At 43.3% G+C, this 15,473-nt stretch overlaps 1 protein-coding gene across 4 annotated transcripts in view; it reads left to right on the forward strand.

Annotated features, from left to right (window-relative positions):
* micu1 (mitochondrial calcium uptake 1) overlaps positions 1 to 15,473 on the forward strand; it is a 106,812-nt gene that overhangs the window by 21,030 nt on the left and 70,309 nt on the right. For all 4 annotated transcript variants that reach the window (XM_085970642.1, XM_085970640.1, XM_085970643.1 and 1 more), the window contains one exon: positions 3,483 to 3,635. In XM_085970642.1, the coding sequence (XP_085826768.1) occupies positions 3,484 to 3,635 (152 nt within the window). In that variant the 5' untranslated portion in view covers position 3,483. The remainder of the gene's footprint in view (positions 1 to 3,482; positions 3,636 to 15,473) is intronic.

The following is a 15,473-nucleotide window of genomic DNA, read 5'->3' on the forward strand; positions in this document are numbered from 1 at the left end:
CTGGCAGTCTTCCTCGCAAAACATTTGACAAGCCATTTAAAAATGAAACTTTGTTTTAATACAGTGACTTTCACTGCATTTTAGTGCAAAGGTTTGATTGCTTTTTCCATTTGGAGAACAATTTGCAATTGACCAGTGTTAATGTGTAAATGGAAACTGTGTGTATATATGAAAATGTTACGTGTTTTTTATTTAAAAAGGGGCATGAGCAGGAATTCAGCAATAAACTGCAAGAGCGACTGAGGATCACACTTGCTGGAGACTGATTGATTGATTATTTTCTTCTTCCTGCCACCCTCCCCTTTCCAGATTACATTGAATATTTTGAAACCTGCCAGTTTTATGGTAGCTGAATAAATCAAAATCTGTTAGAGGTTCTTGGCTTTTTCCAGTGTTCTGGGCCATCGTATTCCATGATTCTATCCTGTGAAAACTGCCAAACTGTAGCTTTGACCGTTTCCTTTCTTGGTTTAAAAAAATAAAAAAAATAAACGTGCATGTCACCTCGGAACAGTTGTTTGAAAGAAATGTGCTGCCAGATTCCCTTTCCCGAGACCTGGCCCGATTGTCCATTTTGACCCCAGGGTGAAGCCAGAGGCTGTATACAGGGCGCCAGAGAAGCATATGAACGAGTGCATTTCAAAAGCAAAATTTTTTTAAAATCAAAGTAAAATTCAGCATTCATCAAGATTTACAGATTCACAGTAAATCAAATGGAATTATGGAAAATGACTGCCAAAATTCTAGAATTGCATGTATTTATAATGGAATTTCATTTACTTCACCATTAGAGAGCAGAGGCTCTGATAATGCTTAGGACTTTAAACTAGCCAATAAATCAGAACCGTTGCAAAGATTTTCGAAGAAGCTAATTCGCTAACATTCGCACACCCTATCATTTCAAACATTATTTCTTTTTGGCACCACGGCATTGTATGGTTCACATGCGCGCTGTAGTACAACATGGATTCTTGCATGTAATTCCTCACGGGAAGGTTTCTTCATTACGCTAGATGTAGGAAAAACACACACGCAGCACATGCATCTTGCACGCAGAGGAATTCTTAACCTGCAGGAAACTCTTAAGTCTCGGTGGGTCCATGCGGGGAGGTGAAGGAATGACCGTGATGTGATGGGATAAGCTCTCTCGCAAGGAGAGAGGAGGAATCGGCCAGTGGCACAACTCGCACGCATCCAAGCCACTAGTTCTGCGTTACGTTGGTAGAATGTCCTGCAAATTAATAATCTTCAGGAAAGTTCTGTGTTTCAAGGAAGGCAGGAAAAGATAAAAAAATACCATGGTGAAGGAAACTGGGAGGGAAAAACAGAAGCCTGAGATTGTTGCTGCACTGCTTCTAAGAACATAAAAAATAGGAGCAGGAGTCGGCTATTTGGTCCTTCGAGCTTGCTCCGCCATTCAATAAGATCATGGCTGATCTTCTACCTCATCTCCACTTTCCTGCACTATCCCCACATCCCTTGATTCCCTTAATATTCAAAAATCTATCGATCTGTCTTGAATATACTCAACGACTGAGCCTCCGCAGCCCTGTGGGGTAGAGAATTCCAAAGATTCACCACCCTCTGAGTGAAGAAATGTCTCCTCATCTCAGTCCTAAATGGCCGACCCCATATTCTGAGACTGTGACCCCTGGTTCTAGACTCCCCAGCCAATGGAAACTTCCTCCCTGCATCTACCCTGTCATGTCTTGAAAGAATTTTGTATGTTTCAATGAGATCACGTCTCATTCTTTTAAACTCTAGAGAATATAGGCCTAGTCTACTCAATCTCTCCTCATAGGACAATCCCCCCATCCCAGGAATCAGTCTGGTGAACCTTTGTTGCACTCCCTCTATGGCAAGTATATCCTTCCTTAGGTAAGGAGACCAAAACTGTACACAATACTCCAGGTGTGGTCTCACCAAGGCCCTATATAATTGCAGTAAGATGTCTTTATTCTTACACTCAAATCCTCTTGAAATAAAGGCCAACATACCATTTGCTTTCCTAATTGCTTGTTATATCTGCATGTTAACTTTCAGTGATTCTTGTACAAGGACATACAGGTCCCTCTGAACACCAACATTTTCCAATCTCCCTTCATTTAAAAAATACTCTGCTTTTCTATTTTTCCTACCAAAGTGGATAACTTCACACTTCTCCACATTATATTCCATTTGCCATGTTCTTGCCCACTCGCTTAGCCTGTCTATATCCCCTTGAAGCCTCCTTGTATCCTCCTCACAACGTACATTCCTGGCCAGCAAATTTGGAGCATGTACTTGAGCAGCCAGAAAAACCATTAACTTGAGTGTCGAATCTGCTATAAAATCAGCGCAGTGCCTCTGCATCAGTGATGATTATTTGTCTGAATTATGGCCTGTTGCCACATGCAGCCCGTAAACCCTGGCAATCCAGATCATGAAGCTCTGAGTTTTATTTACACTTGTACTTCTTATTCGCTGTGTTTGAATTTTGTGGCTCTGGAGGCTTGGAATGTTCAAATTTCCAGAATTCCCTCACCAAACAATTAAACTCTGACCTCAACTGTTTAGGCAACAATTAGCCTCAGCGCCCTTAAAGGGACACAGCTCCACCTTAACATCAAGAAGGGAGCCAACACACTGATTATCCTTTGTTTTACACACTGGTTGCTAATAAATCCAACATTTGTTAAGATCTCTTTTTTCACGGATTCTCATCAGTCAATACTTCTAAAGGTCCCGCTTTATCCTTATTTAAGTCAATTTAAAAAGAGGCTTTTAAGTAGTTGAGATAATTAGCCAGGCCTGTGGAACAGTACAAACACAACTAATGGTTACATTTACATATCAAAGGTTGCTAACTTAGTGCATTATATGGTATAAACTTTAGTCCCTATGAAGTGATGTATCTGAATTAGCACGAGGAGTTGTGTTTACAAGTATTCTGTGAGTAAATCCCTACAACTGCCTACGTAGAAGAGAAAAAGCAGATGATAACATAGCAGTGGAAAGAAGTGCCCCAAAGCACTATGCAATTAATTAATTTGTTTTTGACGTTCATTCACTGTTGTTGTGTAGGCAAACATGAAAGCTAATCTGCACACAGCAGGGTCTCAAACAGTAAATGCGATGAATGACTAGTCAATCTATTTCTCTTGGTGTTTGTTGAGGTAGGAACTCCTTGCTCCTCTTCGAATAGTGCCTTGGGGTCTCTTTTGCATCCATATGACTAGACACATGGGGCCTCTGGTTAGTTTCTCCTTTGAAAGATGGTGCCTCCAACAATACAACACTCGCTCAGGACCATACTGAAGCTTCCGTCTACATTATGTGTTCAAATTCTGTAATAGGGTTTCAACCCACAACCTTCTGATTCAGAGGCAGGAATGCCACCAATGCAGCCAAACTAACATTAGAAACCATGTGCCAAGCAGCCCTGCGAAGGGCAACTGTACAGTGTTGGGCATTAATGTCGTTCCTTTGGTTCCACTTAACAGGATGTTTCACTTCAGAATGCTACCTGCCCTGGCAGTGCTTGGCAACTTCTCCAGACAATACTACAGGGCAGCAGCCCCAAGGCGCAAATTGATGATGGCAACATTTGTTGGAGTAACAGCTGTTTCGGCGACAACAGGTTTATTATGGGAAAGGTAAGGGGACATCTATTATTTCTGCTTATGGTTAGGTCAGGAGGGCACAGAGTAGAAGGAATGTGATTTTTCATGCAGTTAATTATCAATCTCATAAGAGACTTTGGGAGGAGGACAAATCTCAGTGGTGGTTAGAGGGATATGGGGGGGGGGCGAAATTGCAGTGCCAACTTGGTGGCCTGATAGAGTGGTATTGATAGCAGGCTGAGAGCAAGCCACCCTGGTAACCACCACCCAGCATTTGCACAAGGGAATTGAAACTTTTCTGCTGAAAATGTTCTGTCTGCTCTCCCACAACAGGCCCCCCCCCCCCCAACAATGATTCTTAAGTGTCTTGATTGTAAGAAAAATACTGAATGTTGACGATGTTAATTCTATGATTTGTAACTATCATTTCAATCGCATTTCTTCACAATTGTTTTAAACCCATCATTCTCCATTAACTTGTACAACAAGGTAAGTGTGCTTGAATTTTTTTCTTTTATAATTGTTGAGGTTTGTAGTTACTGAGGCTCAGATAGAAGAAAGGAGCCAACACTGTGATTATCCTCTGTTTTACACAACTGTGGTTGCTGATAAATCCAACATCTCTCTTTTCACGGATTCTCATCAGTCAGTACTTTTAAAGGTCCCACTTTATCCTCATTTAAGTCAATTTGAAAAGAGGCTTTTAAGTAGTTGAGATAATTAGCCAGGCCTGTGGGACAGTACAAACGCAACTAATGGTTATATTTACATATCAAAGGTTGCTAACTTAGTGCCTATATGGAGCTGAATGGTTTGAGTGTCACAGCAGTAGATTATCGAGGTGTGGTAGTGCACTTGGCTCAAGAAACAATTACAGGAAACTCTTTGGTATCCGGGACCAGCGTGTTGCTGGTTGATTAACAATTCCGGATGACGGAGAGGGTTATCTACCGAGGCTATTTTTAACAAAGAAAACTAAAAAAAATCAAGAAATGTGCAGTATACAGTAATTGGGTACTCACCTACAGAATGTTGTGTTAAATGGATGGTGGAAGATGCTTGATTAAGTACAGTACTGCCAGTTGAGGGTAATGCAATGCAATGACTACCAGCAGCGTGGGAGACACACACTACCCCTGTAAAATGGCGGATCAGAAGAGACTACCGGCAGCGCGGGGGAGTCAGACTCCTGTTACAGGGGTATTGAGGTGTTCTGACTTCTGACAGCGCCAAGAAGCAGAGTAGTGGCAGTTTGGAGAACAACCCCCACTGACTAACTCGGCCACCGCGGGAGACTCGGACTCTGCAACATTGCCGGTTATTGAGGTGTTGTTTTCGGAGTGAGAATTTTGCCGGTTAATAGAGAATTCCGGATATGCAGGTGCCGTTTAAACGAGAGTTTCCTGTACTACTAGAAATCTCCTTAAGGATGCCGCAAAGTGCTTCACAATCAATAGATTACTTTTTAAGTGCAGTCACTATAGTTATGTAGGCAACTGCGGTAATCAATTTATGCAGAGCCCTCAAACTGCAAATGAACTGAAGATCAGTTTATCTTCCTTCGGTGGTGGTCTTTGATGGGCGACTGTTGGCCAAGTCACGGCGAGATCTTCCTTCCCTTCAGATAGTGGCATTGCATCTTATACATTCATCTAAACAGCTCGACAGAGCCTCGGCTTAATGTCTCATCCAAAAGACAGCACCTCTGGCGATGCAGCACTCCATCAGCACTGCTTTGCTTGGGTGTCTCACATATCTGGCCATAAACCGACAGCAATCTAATGAGCTTGTAGGCTCCTTGGGATCCCACCTCTGTGAACTCCACTTTGGAACTGAAAGCTCGACATGGTGCTGCCTGTTTAAAAACTTGAGAGACCTCTGCTTCTGTCCTATTTTTGAAGTTTATTTTGTAATTTGTCTGATGTGATTTTGTCCCTTTTGTGGATTTATTCATAATGTAGTTATGACAGACGCTTGAATGTTATGTATTTAGCATTTGGCCGGAAGAAAATGCTTCAAACCAGTACTTTTAAACCAATATCCTGTTCAGTAAAAAGAATATAGTATAGGATTTTATAAGCACAAATTGTCAGTGAATTTCACAGTTCAACAGGCCTTTTATAGATGTGTATTTAAGTCTAATCACACGAGACCCACAAGCGAGCGAAGACATTCTTCTTCTTCAGCTGTGTGTTTTTTTTGCTATACCACATGGAATACCAGCTGAGTTATTTGATGCACCACAGTTTAAGTGTGGTGCTCACAATTTCTGGCAGGTTGGTACATTGGAGGCCAGAAATGGTTGCAATCTCCAGAAATATCAATTGGAAGAATTTCCATGAAGTGTTGTGATTTCATTATCTCCCGGAGATGCGCACGTCTGACATGCATGTCCATTTGAGACAGGTTCGGGGCACTAAAGAGACTGGAAGAACTGTAACTTTACAGAGTATATGTACTTACATTATATCTTATCACTTGGCATTCTTTTCTCACTCTCTAAACAGAAGTGTTTATACTGTTTACAGTTAGTGTGCTTGTGTTTTCCTGCTTCAATTTTCACAGGAAGTTGGATTATGGTTTTGGTCACTTTCTGCAGTTCATTACATCTGTAAGTGAAGTTCTGGGATTTTCACTGCACTGAGCTGCAACTGCATACATCGAGCAGGAGTAGGCACACCTAATGTTGGAGCAAATTCTTAAGCCCTCTCGTGTGCTGTCTCTCCCTCTCGTGTGCTGTCTCTCCCTCTCGTGTGCTGCCTCTCTCCCTCTCGTGTGCTGCCTCTCTCCCTCTCGTGTGCTGCCTCTCTCCCTCTCGTGTGCCGTCTCTCTCTCCCTCTCGTGTGCCGTCTCTCTCTCCCTCTCGTGTGCCGTCTCTCTCCCTCTCGTGTGCCGTCTCTCTCTCCCTCTCGTGTGCCGTCTCTCTCTCCCTCTCGTGTGCCGTCTCTCTCTCCCTCTCGTGTGCCGTCTCTCTCTCCCTCTCGTGTGCCGTCTCTCTCTCCCTCTCGTGTGCCGTCTCTCTCTCCCTCTCGTGTGCCGTCTCTCTCTCCCTCTCGTGTGCCGTCTCTCTCTCCCTCTCGTGTGCCGTCTCTCTCTCCCTCTCGTGTGCCGTCTCTCTCTCCCTCTCGTGTGCCGTCTCTCTCTCCCTCTCGTGTGCCGTCTCTCTCTCCCTCTCGTGTGCCGTCTCTCTCTCCCTCTCGTGTGCCGTCTCTCTCTCCCTCTCGTGTGCCGTCTCTCTCTCCCTCTCGTGTGCCGTCTCTCTCTCCCTCTCGTGTGCCGTCTCTCTCTCCCTCTCGTGTGCCGTCTCTCTCTCCCTCTCGTGTGCCGTCTCTCTCTCCCTCTCGTGTGCCGTCTCTCTCTCCCTCTCGTGTGCCGTCTCTCTCTCCCTCTCGTGTGCCGTCTCTCTCTCCCTCTCGTGTGCCGTCTCTCTCTCCCTCTCGTGTGCCGTCTCTCTCTCCCTCTCGTGTGCCGTCTCTCTCTCCCTCTCGTGTGCCGTCTCTCTCTCCCTCTCGTGTGCCGTCTCTCTCTCCCTCTCGTGTGCCGTCTCTCTCTCCCTCTCGTGTGCCGTCTCTCTCTCCCTCTCGTGTGCCGTCTCTCCCTCGTGTGCCGTCTCTCTCTCCCTCTCGTGTGCCGTCTCTCTCTCCCTCTCGTGTGCTGCCTCTCTCCCTCTCGTGTGCTGCCTCTCTCCCTCTCGTGTGCTGCCTCTCTCCCTCTCGTGTGCTGCCTCTCTCCCTCTCGTGTGCTGCCTCTCTCCCTCTCGTGTGCTGCCTCTCTCCCTCTCGTGTGCTGCCTCTCTCCCTCTCGTGTGCTGCCTCTCTCCCTCTCGTGTGCTGCCTCTCTCCCTCTCGTGTGCTGCCTCTCTCCCTCTCGTGTGCTGCCTCTCTCCCTCTCGTGTGCCGTCTCTCTCTCTCTCTCTCTGTCTCTCTCTCTCTCTCTCTGTCTCTCTCTCAGTTCAGTTCAGTTCAGTTCAGTTCAAATGCTTTATTGGCATGAAAGTTTACAGAGAACCATATTGCCAAAGCTTACATAGCAAAAAGGTACAGTTTTCCAACATTCTGTAGGTGTCAATCGATTTGACATTTGTTGGGTACATACAATATTACTTTTAAACATTATTAATTTTAAACAGTCTTTGTACTTCATTTGGTACGTTCAATATTAATTTTAAACAGTCTTAATTTTAAACAGTCCTCAGGTTGTGACATGTTGTTACATATTTGGCCCCTAGGTATGGTCTGTCTCCTTCTCCTAGGACTAATCTCAATTTTGACAGGTCATCCAATTCCTTGAAATCTGGGGTTGTTTGGCTTAGCTTGTTGAATAATATGTTTCTTGATGTGTTGAATTTTTCGCATTTTAGGAGGAAATGCATCTCTGTTTCAACCTTGCCGGCCAGACATTGATCGCATATTCTATTCTCTCTAGGCTGCCAGGATTTCTTGTATCTGCCTTTTTCAATTTCCAGTTGGTGGTCGCTTAGTCTGTACCTGGTGAGGGTCTGTCTCTGTTTTGTGTCTCTGATGGTCGTGAGGTAGTCTGCCAGTTTATATTCTCTTTTTAGGGCCCGGTAACATTCTAATCTGCTTTGGCTTTCGGTTATTTTGTTCCAATGTTCCAGGTAGGTTTCTTTGCATTTTTTAATGATTTGGTTCACTCGGATTGGTGTTTGGACGGCTGTGTTGGTCTGGGGCTGGTCAGGGTCCGGCTGAGTACTTAGTTTCAGTAGCAGCTGACTCAGGGGACTTTTTTCTGGGTTTAGCTCTTGGGTCTGAAAGGCTTTGAAATGAAGGGTGTCTGGGGAGCTAGATTTGAGGTGATTTAGGAAGTTTAGTGCTCGTTTTTGGATGTTTATTATCAGTGGGTATCTGCCTAGTTCGGCTCTGCATGCATTTGTTGGCGTTTTTCTTTGGGTGCGAAGGATGCTTCGGCAGAATTCTGCATGTAGGGCTTCTATTGTGTGTTTTTCCCATTTAGTGTAGCTTTGGTGATTTAGTGGGCCCCATACTTCACTACCGTACAGTGCAATGGGCAGGATTATGCTGTCAAATATTTTGAGCCAGATTTTGATTGGGATTTGGATGTTGTAGAATTTTCTTTTTATTGCATATAGGGCTCTTCGTGCTTTTTCTTTTAGTGCATTCACTGCTATGCTGAAGCTCCCTGATGCTGTAATAGTTAGACCAAGGTAGGTGTAGCTCATAGTGTGTCCTATAGTGGTATCACTGAGGGTAAACTGGTATTTGTTTTCCTGACATCTGGGCCTTTTTTGAAAAATCATGATGTTGGTTTTCTTTAGATTTACTGTTAGAGCCCAATTTTGGCAGTATTTGTCGAGTAGGTTTAGTTGTTGCTGTAATCCCTGTTCTGTGGGAGACAGCAGAACCAGGTCATCCGCATAGAACAGGGATTTCACTTCTCCATCCAGGAGACGGAGACCTGGTGACTCGCTTTGCTCCAGCATGTCTGCTAATTCATTTATGTATATGTTGAACAGGGTCGGGCTCAAATTGCAGCCCTGCCGGACGCCTCTTCTCTGGGTGAAGAGATCGGTGCGTTTGTCTCCAATTTTGACCCCGCATTTGTTTTTCAGATACATTGATTTAATAAGGTCATAGACTTTGCCCCCTATTCCACACTGAAAAAGTTTATAATAGAGCCCTTCGTGCCATATAGAGTCAAAGGCTTTCTTGAAGTCGATGAAACAGGCGAATATTTTCCCATTTTTTGTTTGGTGTATATGTTTTTCAATGAGGGTGTGAAGGGTATAGATATGGTCGGCGGTGCGGTGTTTTGGAAGAAAGCCTATTTGGTTTTTTCTGAGGATATTATGTTTGTTAAGAAAATCAAGTAATCTACTATTTAGAATACTGCAGAATAACTTCCCTAGACAACTGTTGACACAGATGCCGCGGTAGTTATTTGGGTCTGATTTGTTTCCACTTTTATATATGGGGGAGATTAGTCCTTGGCACCAGATATCGGGAAAACAGCCTGAACGTAATATGATGTTGAATAATTTGAGTACCGCACCCTGCATCTCCATATTGCTGAACTTGAGCATTTCATTTTTGATGTTGTCTGGGCCACAGGCTTTCTTTAGGTGGAGAGATTTTGTTTTTGTGGCCAGTTCTTTCCATGTGATTGGGGAGTCTAGAGGGTTTTGGTTGTCTTTAATTGTTGCTTCTAATGTGTGGAGTTTTTCTGTGACCTGATGTTGACTTGGGTTTGTTTCGTTTATTGGGATGTCTTTGTAGAGGTTTTCAAAATGTGTTCTCCAGATGTCGCCATCTTGGATTGGTAATGCTTGCAATTGTGTTGTACTCAGGTTATTCCACATTTCCCAGAATTGTTTTGGATTGGTGGAGTTTTCAATTTCTTCGAGTATTTTGTGGGTATAGTTTTGTGTTTTGTTCCTAATGGTGTGTTTATATCTTTTGAGGGTTTCATTGTATCTAGTACGTAGGTCCGGATTGTTTGGTTGGCGATGCTTTTGGTTTGATATTTTTCTCAGGTCTTTTCTGGCATTTTTGCATTCGTGGTCAAACCATTTCTTATTTTTATTTTGTCTTTTGTGACGCTTCCTCTTCTGTTTCACAAGGTCGGCTTTTACAGCTGCCTCATGGAAGATCATATTTATATCCTCTATGGCCATGTTTACACCATCTCTGGTGATCTCGTATGGTGATCTCTCTCTCTGTCTCTCTCTCTCTCTCTCTCTCTCTCTCTCTCTCTCTCTCTCTCGTGCCCTCTCTCTCTCTCTGTCTCTCTCTCTCTCTCTCTCTCTCTCTGTCTCTCTCTCTCTGTCTCTCTCTCTCTACCTCTCTCTCTCTCTCTCTCTCTCTCGTGCCCTCTCTGTCTCTCTCTCTCTGTCTCTCTCTCTCTCTGTCTCTCTCTCTCTCTGTCTCTCTCTCTCTCTCTGTGTCTCTCTCTCTCTGTCTCTCTCTGTCTCTCTCTCTCTGTCCAATGGATTGAGATAGCCCAACATGTTTCTCGTAGGTCAGCCAGCAGACAGAGGAGACGCGTCCCATTAGTCTGGGCTTATCATGAACCCAGAGACAAAGGAACTGTAACCCAACCCAATGCACCACCAGGCCTCATAGAAGCAGTGTTCGTGTGTTGAAAGCTGCAGAGGTCTTGCTGAAAAGGAATTTAATCTTGCTTCCTTTATGAAGATGGTTAATATCTGAGATGGTGACATGTGTATTTTGAAATGGGTTTGGATAACAGTGAGGGAATTGCGATTTGAATTGTTGTCCATTGAGTGTAGTTTCAATATCATTTCAGCTGTATTTTATTTGAACACTGTAGTGTGACAGATGCAGATGCTGATTGCTTTTGAAGCAACTTGATGACATTGTATGTCGCAGCATTATATTTTTTAATATTCATCTATGTTAAATTGCTATGAAGCGTATTCTTGTGCAAGCAAATATTGAAATGGCACATTATATTGATTTGTTCCATCAGGATTCTAATTCAGATTCATTCACTGATTATTATGTTCAAAATACCTTGAAATTTCCATGACGCCTGTTTAATATTTCACAACTAATCTGTGTTTGGAACATTACGTTAAATTGTCAGTGCTGCTGCAAAGACTTTTAATGATTTAATGAATTATCACTTGGTTCATTTCTTCAAAAGCTGCTTCTTCATGTACATGTTCAGCAACCTTGTTGAAGGTTAGCAGTTTTTGTAACGGGAACAGTTTCACTGTGTATAATCTATGTCTATATAAATAATTACATGACAAAAATTCTCCTCCTCTTAGCAATTCGTTTTAACCACTGGCTTTCAAACTTTTGTCTGTGGGACTCATTGCACCTATTGGCACATTCTCAAGAGCCCCCTGTCCTAACTTTGGAAAATGGACTCTGCATTTTTGAACAGAAATAATGCCGTTTTTATGTTCATTCTCTGGATGTGGGTCTCATTGGCAAGGCTGGAATTTATTGCCCTTGAGAAGGCGGTGGTGGGCCGCCGTCTTGAACCGCTGCAGTCCTTGTGAGGAAGGTGCTCCTACAGTGCTTTTAGATAGGGAGTGCCAGGATTTTGACCCAGTGACGATGAAGGAATGGCGATGTATATCCGAGTCGGGATAGTGTGCGACTTGGACGGGAACTTGAAGGTGATGATGTTCCCATGTCCTTCTAGGCGGCGGAGGCCATGGGTTTTGTAGGTGCTATTGTGTTTATAGAGCAGTAGAAATAATATGCTAGTAACTCAGTTATTTTATTTTATTATTCATTCTCGGGATCTGGGCATTGCTGGCAAGGCTGTCATTTATTGCCCATCCTTAGTTGCCCTGAAGCAGTTTGATACAACTTAAGTGGCTCGCTAGGCCATGTCAGATGGCAGTTAAGAGTCAACCACATTGATGTGGGACTGGAATCACATATAGACCAGACCAGGTAAGGACGGCAGATTTCCTTTCCTAAGTGAACCAGTTGGACTTTTACGACAATCCGACAGCTTTTACTGATTCCAGCTTTTTATTTCCAGATTTTTTTTTAACTAAATTCAAATTCTCAAACTGCCACAGTGGCATTTGAACACTCAATCATTAGATTATTAGTCCAGTCCTTTGACTTGCTTGTCCAGTATCATAACCGCTACACTACCGTCTGTGGAATCCAATTTGAAAACTGATGTTTTAAAGAGTCTACAAAAGCGAATACGGTGGCCTTGGTAGATCGGACATTAGCTGATTTAGTGCCATTGAAACAAAGCAGAACGAACAAGTAAGAAATGCGGCACTGTAAAAGTCAGGCCCCAGTGTGCAGATCAAAGGAAATAGTGACGCACCGTTGATTTTTTGATAATCATCTCAACTTGACATTTGTCTGCCAGCATGTTGGACCCAACCAGTGACTGTGGTGAAGGGATGTGCAGAAGGATTAAGCCTTAAACAACTTTCTCTGGTTACTGAAGCGTCCGTACTGCACTGATGTGTCACCCCATATTATGTGGTCAGGGCCTGGAGTGGGGTTTGAACTCGCAACCTTTCGTCCCGGAGACACAAACTTAGCAATGCAGACAGCCACACTGTGAGACTGCGAGCCTGTGCAAAGACACTCCCTATGGAAAAGTGACTTCGCAGTGCGTGGGCTGAAAGCAAATAGCATCTGGCTTTGGAACCATGTGTCCAGGTGTTTCTGCAGCTGGATTGAAGGGTAATTCTGAGTTGTGTGATTTGTATGTTACACAAAAACATCTCGAGTTTTAATAATTTGGAAAACCTCATTCGATTTGGATGTTTGCAATCTTGTCGTTTTTATACAACCGGGGGAGTGGGACTAAGTGAAGTGCTCTTGCAGAGAGCTGGCACGGGCTCGACGGGCCAAATGGCCGCCTTCCGTGCTGTAACCATTCCATGATTCTATCAACCTGGAAACTTCACATTGTCTTTGGAGAAATTTAACAGCTCCCTGTTTGCCTGCAAACTATTACTCCAGCTTCTTGTAGGAAACAGTCGGCAGTCACTCTTGCAAATTATCTTGATATTTTACCAAAGATTTATCTCTTTTTTAAAAAACTATAGTTAAGAGCTGGAGGTTCTGTTACTGGCCAAGCTGTTGTGTAACTGCGACAGTAAAGTAGTCGCGACCTATCGTGCCCCCTTTGAAGATTGTTGGTTTCTAGTTTTTTTCTGGGATATGTCCATCAAGTAATTGATATATCACAGATCTGCCTGCATTTCCCACTCCTTTCCTGTATCCAGTCAGCAAGTAAGCCTGCTTAGATGCCAAACACCACTTTTCCTTGTGGAAATATTCCTCTGATGGCATCCTGTTATGACTGGGGCACCTACTTATTCTTTCAAATAGGGTACAAATGGCACAGTGTGGTAGTAACTGAGCACACAAACACATTGAGATGTTAGTTGATTTATTTTAACTGGAATAATACCCTTTGTTAAAGTAGCAGGATAGAGGAATTTCGTATGAATGTGTCCATTATCAGTGCCACGCACAGCAATTGCAACCTTAGAATGTCAGTTTACGAGCAGCTGCAAAGCAGTTAATTAGCAAAAAAAAAAATGAAGACACAAAAGCTCCAGCAGATCTTGGTCTTTCTCCGCCTCCTCCCCTTCGATGGGGTGCTGTTTCACGGCAGGTGGGTGTATTAGTAGGTTGTGCCTTTGAAAGATAGGCTACAGACTTAGTCCTGCAGTGCTCCCATATAGCACCCACTGTTGAGATGCAGATAGGTGGTACTCCACAGGAATAAAGGAAAATGAAAGTAAAAAAAAAAAACCTACTTTTTTGCATAGAATTTTACAGCACGGAAACGGGCAATTCGGCCGAATAAGTCTATGTTTATGCTCCACACGAGCTTCATCTCACCCTATCAACATAGTCTTCTATTCCTTTCCCCCATCATGTATTTATCTAGCTTTCCCTTAAAGCATCTATGCTATTCGCCTCAACCACTCCACGTACAGGAAACTTTGGTTTATCCGGAGGTTATATGTCCGGAATACTCGGTCTAACGGCAAAAATCAGGAGCCGTTTTCTACAAGTTTTTTTAGTTCTCGTTGCTTTTTTTTCCCCAGTCAGGCACTGCAAGGTCTGTAGCTATAGCAACAGCTTCAGCTAGAGACGCTTGCAGCTGCAGCCGACTGTTTTGAAGCTGTTGCTAAGCAACAGGGTTTGTTGATTCACACGGAGCTTTTCAGTTCCGTATCTCTCAACATTAACGCTGGTATGTCCGGCACTTTTGATGGTACGGCACCAGCTCGGTCCCGTCAGTGCCGGATATCAGAAAGTTTCCTGTAGTAGCAAATTCCATATTCTCACCACTCTGGGTAAAGAAGTTTCTCCTGAATTCATTAATGGATTTGATAGTGACTATCTTATAATCATAGCCCCTAGTTTTCGACTCCCCCACAAGTGGAAATATCTTTTCTACTTTCTACCCCATCAAATAATTTTAAAGACTATCGGGTCACCTCTCGGTCTTCTCCTTGCCGCTGCTAATTGTTGCACATCTTGGCAGTGTCCTGGGAACCATTTGGGAGGATTTGGCTGCCAGATCAACAATTGGCAAAGCTAAATTTGAGGGATATGCAAGTTGAAATAACTTGAGGCTAGATTCTATTAGATCATAATGCTTCACAATTAGAAATGTAGGGACTAGAGAATGTTTACCTCCTATCCTCACCCATGTGCCCTTTTTCTCCAGTTTCTCATGTTTTCCTGTTTGTTCTCAGAACCTGTCCACAAAAAATATTTGTTGCAGACTCTCTTTTTGTTTTGTTAATTTTCTAAGTGCATTTCTAAAGTGGAGAAACCCAGTACAATTTGCATTTTGTTTAGAAAGAGCAGCTTGGATGTTTATGGCTCGACTTTTGGAGCTGCTGGGTCCTCAATGTCGACTAGGTGTGCTGAGGGTGGAAGAGGACAGCAGTTTAAGGAAATGCAGATTTTCCAGAAACATTTACTGTTTGCATTTGCCCAGACTGTCCGAGATTGATTCCTTCCAGTGCAATGAGATTCATTCATTTTCGGAAAATATGACCTTGTGCAGAAGGCATCCGTTCACAGAGACTGATCTTCCTCAGCTGATGATACATTTCCAGAGCAGTATTGGTGTTCCTGTGAATAAATAGTAGCTTGAACAGAAGTGTTGAAAACCAAAGCAGAAGGTTACTTGGAGGCATTTTGTGTAGGCTTAACAGTTTTTTTCCAACTGACTACACCCCTTCCCCAAGCAGCAGGAGATTCATGAAGGGATTTTGTTGCTGACAAATATTTAAAAAAAATAAAGATAAAATTTCATGCATTTGGCTACCCAAAATAGGATTTCCCACATCTGTTGAATGCCAGAGGAAACCCTATACAAGATAGCAGCCCTACAGTTCCCTAAGAC

This window comes from Somniosus microcephalus, chromosome 29 (assembly GCF_052327205.1).
Source record: "Somniosus microcephalus isolate GS21.2 chromosome 29, FLI_Smic_1.0, whole genome shotgun sequence".
Taxonomy (NCBI): Eukaryota; Metazoa; Chordata; class Chondrichthyes; order Squaliformes; family Somniosidae; genus Somniosus; species Somniosus microcephalus.